The sequence below is a fragment of the Saccopteryx leptura genome, chromosome 2 (assembly GCF_036850995.1).
Source record: "Saccopteryx leptura isolate mSacLep1 chromosome 2, mSacLep1_pri_phased_curated, whole genome shotgun sequence".
Taxonomy (NCBI): Eukaryota; Metazoa; Chordata; class Mammalia; order Chiroptera; family Emballonuridae; genus Saccopteryx; species Saccopteryx leptura.
The window spans coordinates 24728532-24740681 of record NC_089504.1 but is presented as its reverse complement, the minus strand read 5'-3'; the positions used below and the strand labels follow the sequence as shown (position 1 = coordinate 24740681).

Sequence of the window (12150 nt, the reverse complement as noted above, 5' to 3'; positions counted from 1 at the left end):
GGACAACGGGCAGGACCAAAGGTTAGCTACCAACCTGAAAGAATTCTCTAATGCTGTGTCTTCAAGATCCTTGGCAGGTGCGCACCCCTGACCATGCCCAGACTGCATGCCATGTCATAGATTCCAGGGGTTCTGGGGAAGTAAATGTCTGGCATTTCCCAGCTTCTATGATGAAAGGTGCCTCTGACTCTCACTATGGCTTGTAATATGGGAATTCCCCAAAGATGGAAAGGCAGCCAAAATTTATGAAAGAGTCCACCACACTTCCAGCTGGCCAAAACCCCAGGGTCCAGCGTTGTAAATTTCTTCTCTCCCTTGACTTTTTGCCATACCTGCTTTGGACAATCCTCAACACTGAGTAAACATAGTCACTGTGTATCATGGGTCTCAGCTGGTTAAAACCACTGAGGAAGTCTCAGCTGTTTAAAAGTCACACACAGTTGATCATGAGTCTTTTATCTATTTCTAGTAAACTCAGTACAATGGTTCTAAACCCATCCCTAACCGCTTCCACACCCCATAGGAATTTAATTCTGTACATGTATTCAGATAAATGTGCCCAGCGAGACTCTGATGCATACCTCTGGCTGGCAAGCATGTTTTAGTATTTTCCCATTTCTCACTGCTTCTTTTCTATTTTTCTGAATTCCCTCACTGCTGTGTTATCAGTCTCAACCAATGACCCTTCCATCAGCTGGGGAAACGAGGCCGTCTAATGCATATTTACTCAGTATCAACTCCTCTCTCCTTCAACTTAAAATTTCTTGTCTTTGCCCATGCCATCCTCCTGCCCTGCTGTGTTAGTTCTCCTTTCTAAGGCTAAACTGGCTGTCAGTGTTCACCTGGATGCTCTCTGGTCTAACCCGAGACCCCACACTTATCTTCCCGGTGACTGTGTCTCTAACCTCATTTCCATGCTGCCCTGAAACATTCAAGTCTCACCTGATCTAACAACCCTCAGCTTGACCCTGCTGCCCATTGACCACCCTCCTGCCCCCTTTGCACCCCAACCCCTGCATCCTTCACAACCAAAGACTTGAGAGGAGTGGTTTGTACTCATGGATGCGTCTTTCCCACCACTCACTCATTCACAACTCTCCAGAATTGCTTCCAGGTTCATCTACCGCAAACACACTGCTCTTCCAGAGTCACTCGCAGCTTCCTGATGGCCCAAGCCAATGGCTTCTTCTTAGTTTGTGTCTTTGACCTCTCAGAAGCATCTGCCCCTGTTGAAAACCCTTCTCCTCCTGCTGTGGCTTTTGGTACAAGCCTCCCTCTTAAGTGTTCCTTCTACTTCTCAGATGAGACACTGTCAGCCTCCTCAGCTGGGCTCTCTCCTCTTCTCATTCTGTTTTCTCCCTCCGGCCATTCTCTTTTCTTTAGCTATAAACACAAAATACCGACATCTGGATACGTGTCACCAATCCTGATTCTTCTATCTTGATCTTTGGATCTTTCCAGCGGGTTCCTTTTAGAGGGTACTCAGGCCCTTCTCCCATCCCGTCTCTTCTTCCATGACTCCTTGTTAAGAATGGATTCTGGTAAAATCTACATAACATAAAATTTACCAATTAAACCACTTTTCAGTGTACAGTCCAGTGACATTAAGTCAGAGCGCATTGTCATGCTCCTCTGTGTTGAAGAACCCGGGCGCTGCGGAGACTGATCTGAGTGTCAGCCTCAGCTCTGGGCTCTGTCTGAGCCTCTCCACCTCCCCTGCCTCACTTTCCTCATCGTGTCATTTTCTACTCCTGTTGCGTACACAATCACTCTTTTCTTTTAAAAGATTTTATTCATTGACTTTAGAGAGAGAAGAGAGAAAGAGAAAGGAGGGAGGGGGGAGGAGCAGGAAGCATCAACTCGTCATAGTTGCCTCTCCTATGTGCCTCGATTAAACAAGTCCAGGGTTTTGAACTGGCGACCTCAGCATTCCAGGTCAATGCTTTGTCCACTGTGCCACCACAGGTCAGGCTGAATTAATAACAGTTTTATGCATGTGGGAGCAAACCCCCTCAGAGGACTTGTCCTGCTGGAGCTGGTGCTGGGAGTGAAGAGAAAATGAAAGATCTGGAGACAGTGATAGCCTTAGCCAGAGTTGAAGTTCTGGAAATATGGGAGTGGGATTGTTTTTTTTTTTTTTAGATGAAAAGTTTATTTTTCTTTTTTTTAAAATAAATTTTTATTAATTTTAATGGGGTGACATCAATAAATCAGAGTACATATATTCAAAGAAAACATGTCCAGGTTATCTTGTCATTCAATTATGTTGCATACCCATCACCCACAGTCAGATTTTCCTCCGTCACCTTCTATCTTGTTTTCTTTGTGCCCCTCCCCCTCCCCCTTCCCCTCTCCTTCCTCCTCCCCCCCAACCACCACACTCTTGTCAATGTCTCTTAGTCTCGTTTTTGTGTCCCACCTACGTATGGAATAATGCAGTTCTTGTTTTTTTCTGATCTACTTATTTCACTCCGTATAATGTTATTAAGATTCCACCATTTTGTTGTAAATGATCTGATGTCATCATTTCTTATGGCTGAGTAGTATTCCATAGTGTATATGTGCCACATCTTCTTTATCTAGTCATCTATTGAAGGGCTTTTTGGTTGTTTCCATGTCTTGGCCACTGTGAACACTGCTGCAATGAACATGGGGCTACATGTGTCTTTACGTATCAATGTTTCTGAGTTTTGGGGGTATATACCCAGTAGAGGGATTGCTGGGTCATAAGGTAGTTCTATTTTCAGTTTTTTGAGGAACCACCATATTTTCTTCCATAATGGTTGTACTATTTTACATTCCCACCAACAGTGAATGAGGGTTCCTTTTTCTCCACAGCCTCTCCAACATTTGCTATCACCTGTCTTGTTGATAATAGCTAATCTAACAGATGTGAGGTGGTATCTCATTGTAGTTTTGATTTGCATTTCTCTAATAACTAATGAAGATGAGCATCTTTTCATATATCTGTTGGCCATTTGTATTTCTTCCTGGGAGAAGTGTCTGTTCATGTCCTCTTCCCATTTTTTTTTATTGGATTGTTTGTTTGTTTGTTGGGAGTGGGATTGTTCAATCTGGCATAGGCTTGGCTTTATGACACACACGGCTCCACCTCCACCTGCTTGGAAAGGGGCGGGGAAACAGTCCATCAGTAAAATTGTTCGGGTGACTGCTCCTGTCTTCTGGCAGGGTAGTAATTGCTCATCAAGTGACAGGTAAAACCTCCATGAAAACTGAAAAGGCAATTTAGTTGAGATGTAAGAATTTTTACCAGGAAACAGGAGATTTGGGGAAATTTGATGTGTATACCTTTTAAAATGCCTTCTTAAGTCCTGCATTTAGAGAAGCATAGAGGATCTAAAGAGGACACATTAGGGTGGGGTGTTTTTTGTTTGTTTATTTTGGGGTATTTTTTTTTTTTTTTGGTGTATAATTCATTTTTGGGGGAGGAATGTCTGCTTATGAATGTTGGTGAGTCTAGCGGGTCCCTCCTGAATGCTAAGAAGGTTTTTGTTTTTTTAACATTTATTTCCTTTTTGGACTGGTCTTACACATCTCTCATATCCTGCCCAGGGCCTGTCACACAAAAGATGCACTCTAGCACTGTCATCTGTTTTAGTGACATGAAGCATTTTAGTGAGCAGATCCTACTTTCCCTTTTAGAGACTATTGAAGTCAAGATCCTCAAAGAATTTCAGCCGGGAATGTCACAGGGTAATGACAGAACAGACTGCCTTTTACAAACACCTTTACATTCTTTATCTCATTCATTACTGACAACCTTGTGAGGGTAACTATTGTGAGCCTCCATTTTTCTAACGAGGAAACTGAAGTTCAGAGTGGTTAAGTGAGTTGCCCAATGTTTCACAGCTAATCAGTTGTCTAGCCCCAACCTAGCTGAGCACCCAGGGCTACAAACACATTTGGTCTCACACAGGCCTGGTTTGACCTATACCTCTGCTGGCGTCTTTGATGTTTGAGGACCCCACCATTAAGGCATGGGAGCAAGGCAGCCCTTCCCTATTGCAAATGTCCCCACGTGGAGCCCAAGCATCTGGCATGGGCTAGAAGGCGGCTAGAACACTTGGTGGCCACAGCTGGAACGTAAGGGCACATGCTCAGCCCCCTCTCCTCTACCAGAGGCTCCCTGCCTGGCTTCTGTTCCCTGGAGGTGCCACCCGAGAGCGCGCGTCCCCTTAGGCGCGCCAGCCCTGCGCTCTAGCGGCTAGCTGTGCGCCCTCGCCCTTGGTGCCACCCGCACGGGCGCGCAGCCCTCCGCGCCTTGGAGACCCCCACTCGTACTCTGCAGCGACAGCTGCAGCACCTCCAACTGGCCTAGAGCCGCCGGGGGCCTCGGCCACAGGCCCCGCATACCCCAGGGGCGGAGCAAGGCTCCGAGACGTCAGGGCGGAGGACGAGCAACGGGGCGAGCGCGCACTCCCCGCGGCTGCCCGCGGCCCACGTTCCGGACTAGCGCAGCCGGCGGCGGCTGTGGGGAGATGCAGTTAGCGGCGGCGCTGGGGCGCAGCCAGGCGGCCGAGCGGGCGGGGGCCAGAGGCTGAGCCCGGGCCAGCCAGCCGGCCGAGCCAGCTGCGCTCACAGCTCTGCCCGCAACCCCCTGAGAGGATCCCCGCCGCCCCTCGGCTCTCCCGGGTTCTAGCGAAGCCCCCCGGGGTGCCCATCAATTTCCTTGAGTGACTACAGCGTGTGTTTGTTTTTCTTTCTTCTTTCCCCTCCCTGTGTGCCCTTCTCCAGGATGGCAGAGGCGGAATTACACAAGGAAAGGCTGCAAGCCATAGCAGTAAGTCCACTTTCATTTTATTTTTCTTGCTCTATTGTCTGGGATGCAAAGGGACCCAGAGTGTTTCGGGCCACCGACATTCCAGCACAGTAGCCGCGGGGCATGCATTTTGGGGATAAAAGTCTGTCCAGGCTCAGTTCGACTGCTTTTTCTTTTACAAGTCTGTAGATAGAAACCCCCCCGGGCGCGCTTTGGGCTGGGGATTTGAATGTGGAAAATTGGCTTAGAAATAAGATGCTTGCTACTGGGCTTTGGGGAAAGACTAAACAGACGCTTGGTTTAGTGGGGTGGGGGACGTGATTCCTGGAATATTCTCACCCAGTGCTCAGTAATACCTCTGACTTCATACACTGAAGACAGAGAGTTCAGCGACCGGAACGGTGGCTGCCATCCTCTCTGCGGAAACGTTTCTCTGCTAAGTGGAAAACCAGCATTCAGCTCCACTGCCAGCCATGCGGTAGAACCTCCTCTCCGAAACCAACAAGGAGTGTTCATTTTCCCTGTTCTACTTGATATTGACAAGGGCACTGGCGCAAGCCACCACCCTGGAGGGGGCTGGGGACTTCTTATGACATCTGGGTCCTGGGGATAAGAGAACCTCTTTCTTATGGGTGTGGGTAATCTAAAAACCTATTTTCAATTTCAACATACAAAGGAGCAACCAGTTTTGGCAAAGTTTATATGCACTTTTAGGAAAGTGTACCCATGTGTATTTTGGTTAAAAAGAGAGAGAGAGAGAGAGAGAGAGAGAGAGAGAGAGAGAACTCTCAGAGACTGCCTAGATTTGAGCAAGCTTCCACAGTGTTGCCAATGGTCCACAGATGTGGTATTTTTACTGGAGCCACCGCAGCTGGATTATATATTTCCTTTGCAGATGAGGGAATGATTACTGCTGCTATATGAAATAATAACAATTAAAAGAGAAGGTCTGTTAACATATTGGCATACAAGAATCTCCAGACATTTTTCTACTTAAGTGCATTTTTTTTTTTCTTTTGGTCCAGGAGTTCCCTGGAAACACATATAAATTTGTTGGAGAAATAATGTGTAATGTTTTGGAAACAAAACATATTAAAGTGTTTTAAAAATCCTTTGGACAGATTCTTCATTGGGAAAAAGGCATATGGGCCCTTCTTTTGGAAAGAAGCTTTTGATGCGGTCTCTGTGGCTCTGAGACCTTCTTTATCAAACTTCAAACCTTAAATGTCTTAGAGGCTCTACCACTGAAGTGAGCAAGACAGAGAGTTTGTTGGCAATGTTGAAATACTGTGGTTTGCCTATGGAGCAATCTTTGAGTTCTGGTTCTCCAGAACTCTGGAAGCCTGTTTTTCTTTTCTCTCCCTTTGGGCATGTGTATTTGGATGCTTAGTGAAGTTGTTTATGGTTTCTGAAGTTAGTGGCCAGGCAGTGTGGCCAGTGTGTCGTGAGCTTGACAAGAATGGAGATATTCAGTTATTGGTGCCATGTCGCTGGTGGGTGTTTTATGCACACTGAATAATAGGCTGCTTTAACAGTCCATGAAGTGACTGGTCCAAAAGACGTCCAGCCACTCCCCTAGGCTGCGGCTGAAGGTTTCCAACAGTTGTCGCAGTTTCTGCCTTTGCACGACCAGCTTTACTAGATGCCCGAGGAACAGCTGAGCTTCATGAAAGGACTTGTTTTCTGAACAGGGAGCCAGTAGCAGCTAACACTGGGGCCACCCCTTTTTAAGTGGGGTGGGTAATCCCAGCATGGGCCAAGTGGATTTTCAAGAAAGATCTAGACAGTCTTTTGGAATTCTCTTGAGTGCATGAGAAGAATAAACACAAATAATCATACTTATTTAGTTATGGCATTGACTTTGTCCTATGTGCCTGGGAAGGTGTTCATGATTCTCTTGAAGGTGTCAGCTTCAATGAATGCATGTGTTGTTGTCAGTGCAGGTGTTTCTAACAGTGGAATCACTGTGTGTGTGTGTAGTGTGTGTGTATGTGTGTGTGTGTGTGTGAGAGAGAGAGAGAGAGAAAGAGAGAGAGAAAGAGAGAGAGATGGAGTGGAAGTGGGAGGCTTGTGACTACATCAGTAATTTGTTCAATTTTGTGCTTTGGCTTAGTGTACACTCTCCAAATTTGGCCCAAAACCTGCCTCTCTCTGTCATCTTCTTAGAATTTTCAGGGGTCCCTGAAGAGATCACAGCCTGCCCTCAGAGCCTAGCGCTCCTGAAGTCTCCCTGGAGACATGCGGGAGGAAGAGATGAGTCCTTCCCTCTTCACCAACTTGAGCTCCTCTCCATGCAGCAGAGCAATAGACTAGGATTCTGTCAGTAGGGTCTTTGGCGGTGTTTAGCCTGGGTCTCAGTTCCTTCATCTGTAAAATGGACTGACTGTGGGATTTAGCTATGACATGGGAGGTGAACTCCCTGGTTCACAGGTGCCGTTGGACGGTGTTGAGGTCGAGCCATCAGCTCCTGTCTACACCACTGCCTTGTCCTGTGGGGTTACAGGCAATACATCTGAAGTGGAAAGAGTCTTTATAGCCCTTTATGGATTTTCCTTAAACTCGCTGAAGGCCAGGGCTTTGTCCAGTGTCATTTCCTCTAGCTGCTTTAGATACAGGCTCAGAGATGTCACTTGAAGATGCATTCAACATGTATTTACAGAATGCTCCTCTAGGAAGTTATAGGCAACACTAAAATGTCAGTGTCCCCAAGTTTTAGCCACCTGAGGGAAGATGTTACCCATTGCACACTCAAGTTGTGAAAGGTCTTGAGACCCAGGATACTTGTCATGTGATTATCTGGAGGGAATGAAATACTCAGAGACAATGGCTCTTTAACTGAATCTTCCAGTTGAGTCCAGAGACCAATCAATGAGCAAAGAGGCATCTCATTCTGTTTCCTGCCAAAAGCAGTGCAAAGTCCACCGCTGACTGCTGCCTCTGCCCCAGGTGTTCCTGTCATCTGTAGGGTCACTCCCCTTGCTCTGATTGTAGAAGACAACACTATATCTCTGTATCAGAATGCATGCGAGTGATAATTTCAGGAACTAATAATATGATTGCCATTTATTGAACATTATTCAGCCAGGCAGTGTGTGACATGCGTTTTTTTTGTTTTTTTTTTTTTGTTTTTTTTTAATCTTAAGTTGTTAATAGTCAAATGGAGGAAATAGGAAAGCACATAAGAATTACTATTCAGTGCCAGGGAATTACTATGCAGACAAACACACACGTGGAGCATGTCAACCAACTTTGAGGAGCTGTGGATGCTTTCCCAGAGAAGAGACATTGGAGCAAGTCTTAAAGCTTGGGTAATATAAAATATAAAATAACATCAGAACCTTCCCAGAAGGCATTTATTTATTGTTTGTCATTAGTTTCTTTATTAGTTATTTGGAACACTTAGTATGAGAAAGGAAAAGTCAAAAGCACGAAGAAGTTAAGTCAATAGCAAACAGGAAAAACTCAGTAATAAGACTGAAGTGCGTTTCAACATGTGTGATGTCATTTGATCCTAATAACATGCTGATAAGGTGGGAAGAACTATATTATCCATGATTTATAGATGAAGAGCTCAACATGAACAGATACTGTCAAAGCCAGGAGTGCATTTCAACATGTGTTTTGTCATTTGATCCTAATAACATGCTGATAAGGTGGAAAGAACTATATTCTATATTATCCATGATTTATAAATGAAGAGCTCAACATGAACAGATACTGTCAAAGCCAGAATTTGAACCCACACTGCAGGGCACCGGAGCCCTTCTATTGACTGTTAACCCTGAACTGCCCCCAAGATGGTGGCAGCATCTCAAGAATTTCCCACGAGCTTGTTGTGCAGGTGTTTCCAGCGGCTTCAGTGTGCACCGATGAGGCAGAAGCAGACTGACTCAGTAGCACTAGGAAAGTCCGAGACAAACCAGGATCCCACATCCTTAGAGAGTCAGAGTCTCTGGGTCTGACTCATAGAAACACCGGATGTAGGCTATAAATGAATGAGTCCCATTCCCTTGGGGAAGAAGCCGCTGTGTCTCAATGGAAAGATGTGAAAAGACGTTGTGATGTCTACACATCCAACAGAAAGAGAGCCTTCCTTAGACACATAGAAAGATCACTAAAAGTTATAGAGATGGTCTTGGCCAAAAGTCCACAGAGCCATATAGACAAGGTTCAGGCCAGCACCTGGGACCAACATGAGTGTGTTCGTATGTGCTGAAATGGGAAATGCCAATTCTACCTACATTTGGTCTTTAGCGAATTTTGTCATTTAATAAGAACCCACTCAAGTGAATAATAAAAAATGGTGTTTTTGCATTTGTACAATGCTTTATAGTTTATAAATACTCACACATGTTACCTTAATTCTGAGCTGTTTGAAGCAGGTCTCATTATGTCCACTTTACAGTTGAACATGCAGGGGTATCCGAGCTCACACGGTGAGATGTGGAAGAACTGTATTAAGCCCAAGTTCTCCTGACTCTCAGTTCCTTATGTTAGTAGCACATAGGATCCTTCTGAGATAGACTTCTAGGTGGGTGACGGGAGGAGAGGGCTGAGCTTGGCCGCTTGTGGGCCTGAATGTGCCTCTATGGAATCTTCCCTTTTTTGAGTTTCTTTCTGGACTCCCCTCCCTCTGGAAACTCTTGCTCCAAGGGTGCAGTTAGTGGGCCTGTGGCTCCACCCGATCCCAGTTTTCTTTTTGTTGTTGTTGTTTTTTTTTCTTTTTCATTTTTTTGAAGCTGGAAACAGGGAGAGACAGTCAGACAGACTCCCGCATTCGCCCAACCGGGATCCACCCGGCACGCCCACCAGGGGCGACGCTCTGCCCACCAGGGGGCGATGCTCTGCCCATCCTGGGCATCGCCATGTTGCAACCAGAGCCACTCTAGCGCCTGAGGCAGAGGCCACAGAGCCATCCCCAGCGCCCGGGCCATCTTTGCTCCAATGGAGCCTTGGCTGCGGGAGGGGAAGAGAGAGACAGAGAGGAAAGCGCAGCGGAGGGGTGGAGAAGCAAATGGGCGCTTCTCCTGTGTGCCCTGGCCGGGAATCGAACCCGGGTCCTCCGCATGCTAGGCCAACGATCCCAGTTTTTGTGTTGAGAAGGCCTGTGTGTGGACAGGTAGGCAGGCTGGCCTGCCCTGCACCTTACAGAGAAACACTTTGGTGTCTCCTTGGATTCACTGTTCCATACTTCTTGTTGCCTTGGAGCGATATGCCCTGAGTACCAGGCTAGAGTGTGGGGGCAGGGGCCAAGGAGGCCAGTCATCCTCCCTGTGATTTGCATGGGATCCAGCCCAGCCTCCCAGGTCAGAGATCCTGCAGAGGGTTAAGAGACTTAAACCCAAGCCTCTGGTAACAAAAATGGTGACACTTCCAGGGACCAGCCCCATACATGTGCCTTGTTAATCTCTGTCAGTGGCAGGCAGCTGGGAAAGAACTGGAGAATTGAAGATGCTGGCCCTCATTATCATCTGTCTCAGAGATGCTGATGATACTCTGATTCTAAAATGCCAAGTGAAGGCCTAAAACGAAATGGGTTGTTCAGGACATTGGTGCTGAAGAAGGGTTCACTCCGGCTGAGTCTGCAGGGCCACCCAGCAGAGAGTTGACATGTTGAGCCCATGTGGAGTCATTGCTGGGTCTAGGAGTGCTAAGGCAGGCCTTGCACAAACACTCACAAGGGCCATATACCTCTCTAGCTACCTTTTTTTTTTTTTTCTCTGAGTAGTTGAAGTGTTAGCCTTTAGGGACAAAGAGCAGCTTTTCTGGCAAGTGCCCTGAGAAATACAGTAGTCATCATTAAAAAGCCAACCAGGGGGTCTGTGGGTTGATTTGTCAATAACCGGGGCTCAATAGAGACACATCTACATTTTTCTGGTGCTACCCAACACTTTGGGACCCTGCTGTTGGTCCTTTGAACTACTTACATTTTATACTGATCCCTTTTGGAGACGTTATCAACTTGCTCGGCAGTAGGAGTTGGTATCATGTGGTGTAACATTGACTGAGACAACAAGTGGGCATTGGCACACAGAGATGGTGGACCCCTGGGCTGGCAATGCAAGTTAATGAACAGGGATTCTGGTGTCTAAAAGCCTTGAGTCATGTCCTGGCTATTCTGTTAGCATCTGTATGACCTTGCTGTTCTCTCGGTTTCCTCATCTATCAGATGGGGATACTGATCCTTCCCACTTCATGGAATTGCTGTGAAGGTTATTGGAGAGATTTAATGGGCAATGCTCAGAGCAAAGATACAGACAGCACCCAGCACAAATGTTCTATAATATTTATAATAAGTGAATCAACAGATCCTAACTCATGCATCGTTGCATAGAAAATGGACACCAAGAGCTCAACATTTTCGCCAAACTAGGAAATTTCAGATGAATACAGTAACTGCTGAGAGTTTCCAGTGCGTGAGGAGAGTCATAACAATAAAAAGAATTGTTTGTAATGGGCAGGAGCTGCAAACACAACAGGCTTCCGGGGCCAGCATGTAACATAAACGAGTGACACAGACCGAGTGGGAAGCTGTGAGGACCTGGGGAGCAGATGCCACCTCTCAGTTTCAGTACAGTTCATTTATACCGTGTGAGAGCGTGGGCCTATGTTGTCACATTGACTCATTGACTCATTTTCAAGAGAAGCCAGAAATCTGCTTTTTAAAACTGTGAGATGTCTCATAAAAAAAAAAAAAGAAAGAAAAGTGGTATAACTAGTTTTAAAAAATTGTTTTTAATTTGTGGACACAACAAAATTCCTTTTGGCCCACAGGTCGACCTTTTGTGACCTTCAGATGTAGGTAAAGCTTGAACTTTACAATGTGCTTTCCTTATGCTTGACTTATTTGGATTTCATAAGGATACTGCATCCTTAGATCTTTCATAATGTTATAACTTCAGGTTGCATTTTCACCAGAGTTCTGTGAGTGTGGTGCCCACATGTTTGAACTGTTGGAAAAATAGTGTATATTTGCTCTATCTTTGATATTAAGTGAGCTCCTGAAATTCACTGACACTGTAACTCAGAATACTCCCATCTAGGTAGGATTGCTCTCTCATAATTAACAGAAAGTCAAATGAAAGACAGTACCTTGAAGTGAGAAATTCCTGTTATTATAGAAGAATCTTTAAGAACAAGGTATGTAAATCTGAGCCTGTCACATATCACTCAGGATGTGTGAGATGATTTTAATTTATTAGTCTTAAGAAATGGACAATGTTGGGCCACCCAACCGGGCTCAGAACTTGTAATAATAGGAGCAACTGCCATTGGACGTAGACTTTTTGCCAGAAATGGACAAACACGATGATTCTCAGACTTTAGGGCATTAGGATCACCTGAGGGGCTGGTTAAAGCACAGATTGCTG

General features: G+C 45.8%; 1 protein-coding gene across 2 annotated transcripts in view; it reads left to right on the top strand.

The window, feature by feature from the left end:
• The window catches only part of PALM2AKAP2 (PALM2 and AKAP2 fusion), a 447965-nt gene that overhangs the window by 112239 nt on the left and 323576 nt on the right, over nucleotides 1-12150 (top strand). The window contains exon 3 of one of the 2 annotated variants that reach the window (XM_066367466.1): nucleotides 4756-4801. The exons of the other annotated variant lie outside the window; for it this stretch is intronic. Coding sequence (XP_066223563.1) covers nucleotides 4756-4801 — 46 coding nt within the window. The remainder of the gene's footprint in view (nucleotides 1-4755; nucleotides 4802-12150) is intronic. 2 annotated transcript variants of the gene reach the window in all.